Source organism: Xenopus laevis, chromosome 8L (assembly GCF_017654675.1).
Source record: "Xenopus laevis strain J_2021 chromosome 8L, Xenopus_laevis_v10.1, whole genome shotgun sequence".
Lineage (NCBI taxonomy): Eukaryota > Metazoa > Chordata > Amphibia > Anura > Pipidae > Xenopus > Xenopus laevis.
In genome coordinates, this window is record NC_054385.1 from 112,636,836 (window position 1) to 112,652,425 (window position 15,590).

General features: G+C 43.3%; 1 protein-coding gene across 4 annotated transcripts in view; it reads left to right on the plus strand.

The window, feature by feature from the left end:
• Positions 1-9,978, plus strand: part of atp6v1d.L (ATPase, H+ transporting, lysosomal 34kDa, V1 subunit D L homeolog) — a 17,376-nt gene extending 7,398 nt beyond the window's left edge. The window contains exons 4-10 of one of the 4 annotated variants that reach the window (XR_005963157.1): positions 3,461-3,528; positions 5,297-5,341; positions 5,925-6,028; positions 8,427-8,493; positions 8,844-8,922; positions 9,491-9,696; positions 9,760-9,978. Coding sequence is in view for 2 of the 4 variants with exons in the window: in XM_041572052.1 (XP_041427986.1) it covers positions 3,461-3,528; positions 5,297-5,341; positions 5,925-6,028; positions 8,427-8,493; positions 8,844-8,922; positions 9,491-9,635 (508 nt within the window). In the remaining 2 variants the exon portion in view is untranslated. 4 annotated transcript variants of the gene reach the window in all.
• The last annotated feature ends 5,612 nt before the right edge of the window (positions 9,979-15,590 follow it).

Here is a 15,590-nt window from a genome sequence, read left to right on the forward strand (position 1 = left end):
AAAAGGAGCTTGTGAGGGGACATGATTACACTTTACAAGTACATTAGAGGACATTATAGACAAATAGCAGGGGACCTTTTTACCCATAAAGTGGATCACCGTACCAGAGGCCACCCCTTTAGACTAGAAGAAAAGAACTTTTATTTGAAGCAACGTAGGGGGTTCTTCACAGTCAGGACAGTGAGGTTGTGGAATGCACTGCCGGGTGATGTTGTGATGGCTGATTCAGTTAATGACTATAAGAGTGGCTTGGATGATTTTTTGGACAGACATAATATTAAAGGCTATTGTGATACTAAACTCTATAGTTAATATAGGTATGGGTATATAGAATTTTAATTAAAAGTAGGGAGGGGACAGATTTGGGTCCTATATCTGACGACCAATGGGAGGGGGTGCTCCGTACCCCTAAAATAGTATCCCACTCTGATAGACATGGATTGATCCAATTATACCTAGTGCACAGAGCATACTACACGGTTCAGAGACTATATGCTATGCAAGCAGTGCCATCCCCCCTTTGCCCCAGATGTAAGGGGGAAATAGCCACTTTAGTACATACATTATGGGGCTGCCCTGTTGTATTGAAGTATTGGGAAGAGGTGGCTTTATGCTTAGATAACATTATCCCGGACTGGGGTGAAGGCAACGCCAGAAATTGCCTGTTTGCACTCGACATCAATGAGTCACTAGATTTACATACCAAACTTTTTATTATCAAAGCACTGTTTCAAGCAAGACGCCTGCTTACACTTCACTGGAAGGACTTGCATGCACCCTCCCTGCAGGAATGGAGGAAAGCCATGAATGACTTGGCTGATTTTGAGCGGGTTATTTTGGACAGAAGAGGGCAAATGCTGAAATATATACAAATATGGAGACATTGGAATGGTTCACTACACCTAAATGCTACTTGAGGGGGGAAGGGTAAGGTGACCTGTGGGGATAAAATGTTGTGCCGTTAATGTGCACTTGCCTGTATGTACAATCACTGAAATGCAATGCTCACGTGCTGGAGATATATTTTGCTGTTTCTCTGTTTCAATAAAATCTTTCTTTGAGCAAAAAAAAAAGTAGGGAGGGGTGTGTGTATGGATGCTGGGTTTTCATTTGGAGGGGTTGAACTTGATGGACTTTGTCTTTTTTACAACCCAATTTAACTATGTAACTATGTAACTATGTAACTATGTTGGTTATGTAGTGCATAGACATGAATTTAAAAAGTGCCATCTGTTGGTTATTTCGTGCAATAACAGCAATTGGGAAAGTGCGCTACACTGCCATCTGTTGGTTATGTCGTGCAATAACAGCAATTGGGAAGGTGCGCTACACTGCCATCTGTTGGTTATTTCGTGCAATAACAGCAATTGGGAAAGTGCGCTACACTGCCATCTGTTGGTTATGTCGTGCAATAACAGCAATTGGGAAGGTGCGCTACACTGCCATCTGTTGGTTATGTCGTGCAAAGGCCTGGTATGAATCCTTATCCATAGATAGGAATTAAGAAGCTGCAAGACACTGCCACCTGTTGGTTATTTAGTGCAATGGCCTGGCAGAAATCCTTTGCTGTAGATACGAATTAAGAATCCAAAAGACACTGCCATCTGTTGGTTATGTACTGCATAGACAGGAATTGGAAAAGTGCCATCTGTTGGCCATGCAGTATAAAGGCCTGACAGGAAACCTTATCCATAGATGGGCATTGAGAATCTAAGAGACACTGCCACCTGTTGGTTATTTAGTGCAAAGACAGGAATTGGGAAAGTGCTCTACACTGCCATCTGTTGGTTATTTAGTGCAAGGGCCTGGCATGAATCCATTGCGGTAGATAGACATTACGAATCTAAGAGATACTGCAATCTGTTAGTTATGTAGTGCAAAGGCCTGGCAGGAATCCTTTCCATTAATAAGAATTAGGAAGCTTTAAAATTCTGCCATCTGTTGGTTATGTCGTGCAAATACCTTACATGAATCCTTATCCATAGATAGGAATTAGGAAGCTGCAAGACACTGCCATCTGTTAGTTATTTGGTGCAAAGGTCTGGTATATAAATTCTTTGCGGTAGAGCATGGGAGTGTCTCTCAATGTTGATCTACCCGCAAAGGATTTATAACAGGTCCTTTGCACTAAATAGCCAACAGGTGGTCTTGCAGCTTCCGAATTGCTATCTATGGATCAGGACTCCTGCCAGGCCTTTGCACTTCATAACCAATAAGCATTCAGAATCTAAGAGACACTGCCATCTGTTGGTTATGTCGTGCAATGACAGGAATAGGGGAAAGTGCGCTACACTGCCATCTGTTGGTTTTTTCGTGCAATGAGAGGAATTGGGAAAGTGCGCTACACTGCCATCTGTTGGTTATTTAGGGTAATAACAAGAATTTGGAAAGTGTGCTACACTGCCATCTGTTGGTTATTTAGGGTAATAACAAGAATTTGGAAAGTGTGCTACACTGCCATCTGTTGGTTATTTCGGGCAATAACAGGAATTGGGAAAGTGCGCTACACTGCCATCTGTTGGTTATTTAGGGTAATAAGAATTGGGAAAGTGCGCTACACTGCCATCTGTTGGTTATTTAGGGTAATAAGAATTGGGAAAGTGCGCTACACTGCCATCTGTTGGTTATTTCGTGCAATGACAGGAATTGGGAAAGTGTGCTACACTGCCATCTGTTGGTTATTTAGGGTAATAACAAGAATTTGGAAAGTGTGCTACACTGCCATCTGTTGGTTATTTAGGGTAATAAGAATTTGGAAAGTGCGCTACACTGCCATCTGTTGGTTATTTCGTGCAATAACAGGAATTGGAAAAGTGCGCAACACTACCATCTGTTGGTTATTTAGGGTAATAACAAGAATTGGGAAAGTGCGCTACACTGCCATCTGTTGGTTATTTAGGGTAATAACAAGAATTGGGAAAGTGCGCTACACTGCCATCTGTTGGTTATGTCGTGCAAAGGCCTGGCAGGAATCCTTATCCATAGATATGACTATGGAAGCTAAGAGACTGCCATCTGTTGGTAATGTAGTGTAAAGGTCTGGCATGAAGCTTTAAAATGCTGCCTTCTGTTGGTTATGTCGTGCAAATGCCTTGCATGAATCCTTATCCATAGATACGAATTAGGAAGGTGCAAGACACTGCCACCTGTTGGTTATTTAGTGCAAAGGCCTGGCAGGAATCCTTTGAGGTAGGTACAGGGCAGCGTCTCTTAGATTCTTGAGGAATTGGGAAGCTGCAAGACTCTGACACCTGTTGGCCATCTCATGCAAAGGCCTGGCAGGAACCCTTATCTATTGCAATTAGGAAGCTGCAAAATCTGATTTCTAAAGGAAATAGAAAAGCTGCTTTGCTGTCCCTGGAGCTTTATCCCAGGACCCCCCATTGCTTAAGTTAAAGTGCAGATTGTGTTGGACACAGAGGACAATAAGTGACCGTCATGTTCCTTCCTCTCCCCCCAGCACGACTGTTATACAGAATGTGAATAAATCTCAGGTGAAAGTGCGGGCAAAGAAAGACAATGTAGCAGGTAAGACTCCATGTTTTGCTTTTAAAGGAACAGTTCAGTGTGAATATAAAAACTGGGTAAATAGATAGGCTGTGCAAAATAAATATTTCTGATATAGTTAGTTAGACACAAATGTAATGTATAAAGACTGGAGTGACTGGATGTGTAACATAATAGCCAGAACACTACTTCCTGCTTTTCAGCTCTCTAACTCTGAGTTAGTCAGCGACTTGAAGGGGGGCCACATGGTACATTTCTGTTCAGTGAATTTGTAATTGATCCTCAGCATTCAGCTCAGATTCAAAAGCAACAGTTATGACCCATGTGACTCCCCTCAAGTCACTGATTGGTTACTGCCTGGTAACCAGGGTAACCAATCAGAGGAAAGCAAGAGAGTTGAAAAGCAGGAAGTAGTGTTTTGGCTATTATGTTAGACATCCAGTCACTCCAGCCTTTATACATTACATTTTTGGTCAACTTACTATATTAGAAACATTTTTTATTTTGCACAGCCTATCTATTTACACAGTTTTTATTTTATAATGAACGGTTCCTTTAACCTCTGTGCAATGACTGCTTGAGTAGTACAGCATCACGTAACCACAAGGGGGCACTGCAGTTTCAGTGCTCAGCAAATGGGCTTTTAGGTGGGGGCTCAGGTCTGAGTGATTGGTGCATCAGTACTGGCCAGGCAAACCACTAAAAGCCCCACAAATAAACTGAGACGATCCCCATGTATTATATACTGGATTCATGAGCTCACCCACTGGCCACAGTAACACGGGGGTGCTGGAGGGATCCAATTAGCAGCCGGGAGGATGATTAACCCTTTCATGTAATGGCACAGTGCGTAGAAGTCAGAACAATGGAGAATGGTGCTTTTATATAGATTAAGGGGCCCTGCAGATTCTGCTTTGCACCATAACTACAAATATCCCTGTCCCAGTTCTGGACCAAGGGGATGGGGGGTCTTGAAACTACTGCCTAAATGTCAGTATAAATATGTTTTATGTAACAGAGCACATAGTAATTATAAGGAAGGGCCACATCCATAGGGAACATGCAGCTTCCTGGGAGCCAATCAGTATGGCAGCTTTCTCTGCTCTCAGTGTAACTGATTGTAACTAATTCTATAATCCCCAGACCCTTGGCAATGGCCAGGGACCCACAGCAGCTGCATTGATATTAAACCTTCCCATAATTACAGGGGACAGAGGCATATAGATTTATTAGTGCAAATCCTATGCAAGCTGCAGAACACTGCCATCTGCTGGCCAATCCTCACAACTGAAATGAAATCTTATTCATAGTCAAGAAGTCAGAAACTGTAAGGCCGTGTACAGGTATGGGATCCTTCTCCCAAAAGCATTTTATCTAGAAAGCTCCAAATTACAAGAAGGCCATCTCCCATAGACTTCATTTTAATCAAATAATTTAAAAAAAAAATGAATAATTTTTTCTCTGTAATAATAAAACAGGACCTTGTATTTGTTCCCAACTAAGATATAATTAATCCTCTTCGGTGGCAAATACAATCCTGTGGGGTTTATTTTTGTTTAACTGATTTTTAGCAGATTGAAAAAAAAATATGGAGATCCAAATTACAGAAAGACTCCTTATCCAGAAAACCCAAAGACCCGAGCATTCTGGTTTACAGGTCCCATACTTTTATTCCAGATGAGCTGCCAGGAAGGACCCCCTCGTTTATTCTGTTTGAATCCTTGTGATATCAGTGGGGGGCTGGTGGGTGTTGGAATTTATTTCTTCCATGTTGTTGTCTCCCCCACAGGTGTGACCTTGCCAGTGTTTGAGCATTACCAGGAGGGAGGCGACAGTGAGTATCTGCTAATGGGGCTCTCCACTATCTATCTATCTATCTATCTATCTATCTATCTATCTATCTATCTATCTATCTATCTATCTATCATCTATCTATCTATCTATCTATCTATCTATCTATCTATCTATCTATCTATCTATCATATATCTCTCCCTCCTTCCCTCTATCTATCTATCTATCCAGGGTCGGACTGGGGGGCCCGGGGCCCACCGGGGCTACTGCCCCAGGGCCCCCCTCTGGCCCGACTGCCGCGCCGGCGTGTACGCCGCGTCTCTGCGCCGGCGTGTGCGCTGTGTGCCTGCGCATGCGCGCGGAGCCGAGTTTATACAGAGTGCGCACTAAATGTTTTTGGCCGCGACCTCCGATAAAGGGGGTCGCGGCATTAACAGGCAGATATGGGTACGGATCTGGGCCGGCGGGGCCCACAAGAGCCGGGGCCCACCGGGTTTTTTCCCGGTGTCCCGCCGGCCCAGTCCGACACTGTATCTATCTATCTATCTATCTATCTATCATCTATCTATCTATCTAATCTAGCCCAATGTCTGCTCACCTCTCCCTTCCTTGCCCTCTCTCCCAGGCTACGAGCTGACAGGATTGGCTAGAGGTGGGGAACAGTTGGCCAAGCTGAAGAGGAATTATGCCAAGGCTGTGGAGCTGCTGGTGGAACTGGCATCACTGCAGGTAGGAGCACAACTGTCATACAAATACTCCAGAATCCATGACACTGGGACGTGAAACATCAATTTGTAAAAGCTGCTGCCTCGCTGATGGATTATTATTTATTCCAAATATAAAATACCCATACAAATATATTTAAAGGGCATGTAAAGGCAAAAAAATAAAATCCCATTTTTACTTTCTTTAATGAAAAAGAAACCTATCTCCAATATACTTTAATTAAAAAATGTGTACTGTTTTATAAGAAACCTGACTGTATGCAGTGAAATTCTCCCTTCATTTACTGCTGTGGATAGGAATTGTCAGACGGTCCCTAACTGCTCTGCAGGGAAACAATCATACTTATGAACAGCAGGGGGAGCCCCCACCTTACGTCCCAGACATGCAGAACTCAAGCAGCTTTGTTTGTTTCCCTGTAGAGCAGTAGGCGACTGTGTAGAGATTTGTATTGTATTTTATTTTTACATCCCCTTTACTGTTTCCAACTCCAGCTGCAGGGGACAAAGATCATGGAGCCAGATTTAAACAGATAAACTGGGATTCTATTTGGAGGATTATTTTGCTGCAGCCACTGGTTCTGCAGAGTTGGAGAAAGTTTGTATTAAACAATACAAAAACTATAAAATCCACATTAGATTACTTGACAACACAGGACCCAGTGCAGTCTGTATATTCTGATTATTAATCAGTCTTGCTGTATCGGCTCCTGGCAGATATTATTTGACTTGTGCTGTTTTGATAATTGATGACAATCATTAAGCAGCCCAGACCACACTGAGCATGTGCACAGTCTTGGTCTTGCAAAGATGTTTATCAAAGTTACAAGATGGTGGCCCCCGGTGGCCAACTTTGAAAACATAAATCATTTATTTGATTAGACTTGTGGTGCAGTAAGTTCATGTTTATGTTTCGTATACAAAATACAGCATTTCTAGCCTTATTCTATCTTAAGAATCAATAAAACGAAAGATCCGACTGCTCCAGCTCCCCGATACTCCCCTCGTCCAGGTGCTCAGTCGACAGTGTCCCCACTGTAAGTATAACAAAAACTCCACAGACAGACGGCACTTCTGGATAGATTTATTTGGAAAGGCTACTGTGTACCGCCTAACGCGTTTCGGGATTGTGTCCCTTAATCATAGGCTAATTGTCCATCTGAAACAGCTGTAGTTTTATACAGAAAGAGCTAATGACCCCTAGGATGTAACATCCAATTTTAAATTTATTCATTTTACAAACAGGTTTTAAAAATATTTAAATAAAGGTGTCATTTTAATAAAAGCCCACTAGGGGTCATTATCTCTTTCTGTATAAAACTACAGCTGTTTCAGATGGACATTTAGCCTATGATTAAGGGACACAATCCCGGAACGCGTTAGGCGGTACACAGCAGCCTTTCCAAATAAATCTATCCAGAAGTGCCGTCTGTCTGTGGAGTTTTTGTTATTCTATCTTAGACTTTACTTCCCCTTTAAGAAGATTAATATGTTTTGTATGTGTATGTTAAATTTGGAATAAATAAAGTGTGGTTTACTTAAAGGGATACTGTCATGGGAAAAAAATTTTTTTTCAAAATGAATCAGTTAATAGTGCTGCTCCAGCAAAATTCTGCACTGAAATCCATTTCTCAAAAGAGCAAACAGTTTTTTTTATATTCAATTTTGAAATCTGACATGGGGCTAGACATTTTGTCAATTTCCCAGCTGCCCCAAGTCACGTGACTTGTGCTCTGATAAACTTCAATCACTCTTTACTGCTGTACTGCAAGTTGGAGTGATATCACCCCCTCCCTATTCCCCCCCAGCAGCCAAACAAAAGAACAATGGAAAGGTAACCAGATAACAGCTCCCTAACACAAGATAACAGCTGCCTGGTAGATCTAAGAACAACACTCAATAGCAAAAACCCATGTCCCACTGAGACACATTCAGTTACATTGAGAAGGAAAAACAGCAGCCTGCCAAAAAGCATTTCTCTCCTAAAGTGAAGGCACAAGTCACATGACCAGGGGCAGCTGGGAAATTGACAAAATGTCTAGCCCCATGTCAGATTTCAAAATTGAATATAAAGGAATCTGTTTGCTCTTTTGAGAAATGGATTTTAGTGCAGAATTCTGCTGGAGCAGCACTATTAACTGATGCATTTTGGAAAAAAAATTTTTTTCCCATGACAGTATCCCTTTAACATATTCCCAGTAGTGAGACCCCCTTCATAAGGAATTCTCTGTTATACGGACTCTTTTTTTTTTTTTTTCTTAAAGTATCCTAACCCTACTTGGGGGAGCTCCGGGGTATACTTTCCCTAAAATACTGGGTAGCTATTATATTAATGTTACACTTCTATGTTCAGCTTTGGGATATCCTTTTCTCTCTCTGATGGATTCTTCTGTGCTCTGTTACAGACCTCATTCGTGACACTAGATGAAGCCATTAAAATCACTAACCGGCGTGTCAATGCCATAGAACATGGTAAGAGATGTTCAAGTTCCCATTGCTTATATCATGGATGTTCTGCCTGTCTGTCTGTCTGTCTGGGCATTCATGATACTAGCAGTATAAAACTGCTCATATTGTGACTTCTATAAATAATAATAATGTGAACTGCAAAAGTGTTTGGAGCGCACTTAAGCACTATTGCATTGCTCTACTAGTGGGTGTATATGCCCTTTAACCCCAATAGGGCCTTTGCTATGTCACATGACTATAGGGCTACCAATGGGCAAGCTGTATATTTGGCAGCTGTAAAACACGATGTGCAGGAGGGGGTGGCATGTTTGGGGCAGGTTTTGGGGCAGGCTAACACCTTGTCTCTGTTTCAGTGATTATACCCAAGATAGAGCGCACCTTGTCCTACATTATCACTGAACTGGATGAGCGCGAGAGGGAGGAGTTCTACAGGTACATGTTGTGCTCAGTCGCACTGTGATTGGTTAGAAGTTTGTTCTGCAGAATGCTTTACCATAAACAGCTCTAGAAACTTTTTGTGTAGGATAGCAGCTGCCATATTAGCCTGGTGTGACATCATTTCCTGCTCAGGGCTCCGATTACAGCAAGGAGGGGAAGGGGGAAAAGGGAGGGGGAGAGGAGCAAACTGAGCATGCTCAAGCCCTGCCCTGGAGGTTTTTGCTGAAAACAGGAAGTCTGATACAGAAGCCCATGTGTGCACAATAAAAGGAAAGAAATGCAGTGTTTCTTTTGACAGAGGACACATAGTAGCATTACTTTGAGGGTTTACTGGTGTATTTATATAGATCTTTCTGATAAAGCTTACTTAATTTTAGCCTTTCCTTCTTCTTTAATAGTTTATTGCAGTTGCACTAGTCCAGTAATCCATAGCAACCAAAAATATCCTTTACATATTTGTAGTCATGAGAACTTGGGTGCCCACACAGTAAGGTCACACTGGGGCAGAGAACTCCTTTGCCAATTGGCTGTATAATGACCGTGTCTTTGGCGCCCCCTCCAGGCTGAAAAAGATCCAGGAAAAGAAGAAGATCATTAAGGATAAGGCAGAGAAGGAACGAGCCAAATGGGCGAACGCAAATGAGGGAGGCTCCGAACCAGTCAATCTCCTCGCAGAGGACAGAGATGAAGACCTGTTGTTTGATTAAGCCCTCGATTCAGCGAATGACGGATTAGATGGAATATATATATATATATATATATATATATATATATATATATATATATATATATATATATATATATATATATATATATATATATATATATATAGAGGGTTTCATTTCAAACTGTCGCCGTAGGAAATACTCTATACCCACAATGCATCAGTGTGTCACTGGCTCTGGAGACTCAAGTTAAACAAATATTTAAGTGAAATGAGACAAAATTGTGCATTTTCCCAGTTTCTGAATCATTGTAACTTATTGGTGTGATTGTCCTGCCCTGTAACAGCCCTGCGCTCTCATTAGATGCAATAAAGTGTCATGTGGATTCCCTGAGTTATTCTCTTGTACATGGGCAGAATGGGTCCCAGAGGGGAGCCAATAGCAGCACAGGATATTGCCTTTAAAATCCTCTTTGGGTTCCTCCCCCTTGCAGCAGCCTCACCAGTGAGAAGCCCGAATGCATAGCCCGCCCATCACTGGGGGGGGGTGGAGCTTGCGGTGCAGGAGGTTTCTTTTGTAGATGATTTCTGTACAGATAATCTACTGGCCCTGAAGAAATCCTGAAATCGCTGCAGGAGCCGCTAGAGATACTTATATTAACTCTTCCAGCCTATAGAACCCCTTTAAAGCTGCTTCCAGCCTAGCAACAGTATTTTCCCTGCTCACTTCAATATTATTAAAGTCAAATGGTGAAACAAAAGGAATATGAATCGTGTTGTCTTGAGGATCTTGCAAACAGCAGCAGCAGCCCGACATGCTTTATACAGAGACACCAACCTCACCACATCTCCTGCCTGGACCATACCACTTGCTCCACCCGAGCGGGAGGTGGAATTCTACATAGCGGTTCAACTCTCTGTCCCACAAGCAGGATCAGTTGCCCCTTACCTGAGAGCAGAGAAAGACGCAGATTAAAGAGACAGCGGCTGAACAACAGTGATTTTATTTGCAATCTAAAATAGAATCTTCCATTTGTACATGGGGGTGCAGCGTGTGACATTCATACACAGGTACGGCCCATACAAAACTATTGGGTTTCAACACAAAAATAGATCTGTACAAGGCTTTTGTAGGATGGGGGATCAGCACAGGGACATGTCTGTGAGGGACGCTGGGTAAGTAGCAGTGTCAATAGGAATCTCTCCCCACCCCATATAAATGGTAACGTGCCCAGTATAAAAGTGCTTGATTTAGAGACTAGAGTGTAAGTTAAAGAGGAAATAGTTCAGCACCTAATTAGTGTTACAACAGTATACAGATCTGATATCCCCTATTGGACACTGGATGTAAGGGATGGCCCCTCCTCCTTAGTGGCTCCTCCCCCTCTCAATAGGAATTCCTGTATAGTAGGACTTGATCAGGCCAGTGCAGTTGTGGCTTCCAAGGTGGGGGCATATGTGCTGCAGGTGAGAGCAAGAGAAAGTAACCAGCCCAATGCAGTGCAATCAAGATGACTGAAAGATCAGTGGGAAACCCCTGCTGCCCCCCCAGTGGCTGATAAAGAATGGTACGTCTGATGGTGGAGTGACAGATATTTATTTAGAAAGCACCAAATAAATCAGCAGGGGAGTTGCCTACATTTAATGCTGGGGATGTTGAAGACAGAAATGGGATCCAGGCCAACATTTGCCCCATTCGATCATCATAAGACGTTGGCTGTGACCATTATTATTCCATTATATACAAGGCAGTCAATAAGCTTCCACCGCTCCCCTTTGGACCTGAGGCTGCCCCACCCCCCATGCTTTTCACTGATCCCCCAATGTGTTTTCTCCACCTTCTTTCTGAACAGAGAGATTTTGGTTTTCCTTTGGATCTGCAGCAGTTTGTCACATTCCCTTTATTCTCTGTCCCTATGGACATGTATTCAGCCTGCTGGTTTCTCTCCAGGGTTTGAGAAATAATGTAAAATAAGGCATGAGTATGGCAGCAAGTCTAGTAACTCACAGCAACCAATCAGGTGTTCATACTGGTGACCAGTTTATTCTACCCAATGACTCCTATGGGGAACTAGACCTGGAGCAAATGTGTTATTTACAGCGTTTAGAGCTACTGGGCATAATGTCTCCTGGTCAATCAGGACGATCAGAAGATCTCAAACTTTTATCTACCTGCTACCCCACTGTTACTATAGGCATCATCTCTCCCTACTATACCTGCTATCCCACAGTCACACTCCCTTCCCAGAGACTATTATCCACTGTTACTATAGACACCATCTCTCCCTACTATACCTGCTATCCCACAGTCACACTCCCTTCCCAGAGACTATTATCCCACTGTTACTATAGGCACCATCTCTCCCTACTATACCTGCTATCCCACAGTCACACTCCCTTCCCAGAGACTATTATCCCACTGTTACTATAGACACCATCTCTCCCTACTATACCTGCTATCCCACAGTCACACTCCCTTCCCAGAGACTATTATCCCACTGTTACTATAGGGACCATCTCTCCCTACTATACCTGCTATCCCACAGTCACACTCCCTTCCCAGAGACTATTATCCCACTGTTACTATAGGCACCATCTCTCCCTACTATACCTGCTATCCCACAGTCACACTCCCTTCCCAGAGACTATTATCCCACTGTTACTATAGACACCATCTCTCCCTACTATACCTGCTATCCCACAGTCACACTCCCTTCCCAGAGACTATTATCCACTGTTACTATAGACACCATCTCTCCCTACTATACCTGCTATCCCACAGTCTCACTCCCTTCCCAGAGACTATTATGCCCACAGCCCGTGCTTACATGACAGCTCTACAGGTTACAGTAGCTCAGGCAGGAATCTGGGGGTTTAGTCCATAGTACAGAAGAAATGAGGGAAATATCCAAATATTGTCCTTATTGTATGTATTAGACATATCCACTGGCAACTGCTATTAGTCCATTGGACCTTATTAGAAAGGTAACCCCCTCTCCTGCAATCAAAATCCCTGGCTCCCCCTGTATACAATCCCTAGGAAGTACATGTGTGTAGAGCAGAGTGCAGTGTGTTGCATAAAGCTGCAGTGCAGGGGGATTGGTGCAGCACAGATATTCATATAAATAATAAGCGGTGCCCACATAATACTGAATCACATATAATATAAAGAGAGAAGCCCTCGGCACCTCCAGGCCTGCTCTCACCTTTATAACATATAAAGAATCCAGTGTCTGAGAAGTGAGAGTAAACGTAGAGTTGAAATTCGTGACACTCAGCGTGCAATATGGCAGCACAGAACTGCAACTCACACACCATTCAGCCAACAAGGGGGGGCCTCACTGCTGCTGTCACCTTTCACATAGAAAAACAAAATCATATATTTCCACCAATACACACAGAAACTGGGAAGAATCCATCCATGTTAAACATAAGGGTTAGTTAGATGTTGTGCTAGGCTATTCTATGGCCAATGATAGGAGATTATGCATGCGCCGACTTTATATTAACCAACATAGCAGCTTTACCCAGCCAACCAATATGGAGGCTCTACCTTATACATACAAACATGCTCATCATTTCTTGGGTGCAACTAAAACTCCCAGCATCCCTCAGTCAGCTGACTTGCACAGGGTCGATGCAGTTCTGTGATAGGTGGAGGCTCAGACATTGCCCGTCTCTGGCAGGGGGATGTTGGGATTTGTAGTTGTGCTGTAGGCTGTGTGTTATTGTTAGTCCCCCTTTGTTCATCACTACAGAGCAAATGAGATGTGGTACACAGAGTCATGCGGCTTCTAGTGTTAGTCCATTACAGACCAGGGCAGCTGAAGATATTCAATGTTGCACCTTTAAGACTACGTAGTGATAAATATTTGGGAATGTAGTTCAGCGAGAGTACTGGTACATGTCAGAGTTAATCAGATATTGGCTGTCAATATATATCAGGGGTCCCCAACCTTTTTTTACTCGTGAGCCACATTTAAATTTAAAAAAGAATTGGAGAGCAACAGAAGCATCAAAAGTCCATGGGGATGTCAAATAAGAGCTGCTACTGGCTATTTGGTAGCCCCTATGTGGACTGGCAGCCTACATGAGCCTCAGTTTGGCAGTGCACCTGGTTTTATACAACCAAAACTTGCCTCCAAACCTGGAATTGAAAAATAAGCACCTGCTTTGAGGCCACTGGGAGCAACATCCAAGGGGTTGGAGAGCAACATGTCGCTTGCGAGCTACTGGTTGGGTAATACCCCCCCCCCAAAACCTTCTACTTAATAATGAGCCACAGGCGGTAATTGTAATGCTGAGAGCAAATGCTCGGGGACCCACAGCAAAGCATCACAGGACGGTTTTTCAGCTCTCCCCACAACCACAAATAAGCAAATAATGCAGCCTGCAAACCCAAATATACAAAGCAACATGGCTTTTGCCTTTATTTGGAGCTGTGCTGCTATTCTGGGTCTCACAGAGAAGGTTAGTAGCCAGCTACCCCCCCCCATCCAGCTCGACTGACTCCCCACATTGCAGAGAGAGCTCCCAATAAAGGCTAAAGCAGGGATCCCCCAACCTTAAGAACCCGTGAGCAAAATTCAGAAGTAAAGAGTTGGGGAGCAACGCAAGCATGAAAAATGTTCTTGGGGTGCAAAATAAGGGCTGTGATTGGCCATTTATTAGCCCCTATGTGGATTGTCAACCTACATTGAGACTCTGTTTGGCAGTGCACCTGGTTTTATACAACCAAAACTTGCCTCCAAGCCTGGAATTCAAAAATAAGCACCTGCTTTGAGACCACTGGAGCAACATCCAAGGGGTTAGAGCGCAAAGTTACTCACGAGCCACTGGTTGGGGATCACTGGGCTAAAGCCAGCAGATATGGAAGATAGAACAGTCGCAATGTTATTGTTTGTGAGCACCAAGTGGGCTGCTACATCACTGGGGCACATTTATAAACACTAGGCAAATTTGCACCCGGGCAGTAACCCATAGCAACCAATAGGTTGGCCAAATGCCCGGCCGAACCGAATCCGCATCCTAATTTGTATTCGCAAGTGAGGGGCGGGAAATCTCGTGACTTTTTGTCACAAAACAAGGAAGTAAAAAATGTTTTCATATGCAAATTAGGCTTCAGATTCGGTTCAGTATTCGGCTGAATCTTTCGCAAAGGATTCGGGGGTGCGGCCGAATCCAAAATAGTGGATTTGGTGCATCCCTAGCAAAATCTGATGAGTTTGCCATAGGCCCGGGAGCAAATATCCCCAGTTTTATAAATAATTCAAGGTGCTTGAAGAGACCAGCAAATACCTTTAAAGTGACCAACTGCTACTCAAACAAAAACTGCTGTACGTCTCTCGGGCTCTTTACATCTATGGGCAGGAACATTTCATTTCTAAATTCTAAAAGGGTTGTTATTAAATGAGGTAAGCAAAGCACCCCAACTATTAACCGATCGAGTATGTGAGTGATAAGACGGAGATAGATTCTTAGCTTACCATGTCAGCAATATATTCAGGGGTTGGGAATAATCAGTAGCATCACATGGCAATGGGTTTCAGGGGGTGCCTGACCTGAGTAACTCCAGCTACAGTGTTGTCTGTTAGGGATTCTGGGAGTTGTAGTTGTAAAATCAATTCAGACCTCCTGGTTGGCTCGTGAGAGCTACATGTTGCTATGTAACAGTGTAACGTGGGGTAGGTTCCTTTAAATGAACCCATTAAAAACAATACAAAAATAAGCACTCATATCACGGTGTCATACAGGAGCCGCTGGTATCAAGTGCCATCGCTAGAAAATGGAATGTGTTTCAGTCGCAGATTCACGAGCAGGAAACATTGCAACCAAATAAAAAATGGCGGCAGAGCAAGAATGTCCCAGGATCTCGGTTTGCTGTGCGCATCCAGTTACAGTTCAGTACATGGGATTGTTCTGTGCATGGGAAGATCCAGGCCTTGCAGTCCAAGTGCAATGAGCTACAGAGAGATGTGCTGGTTTCTCATATACAGTA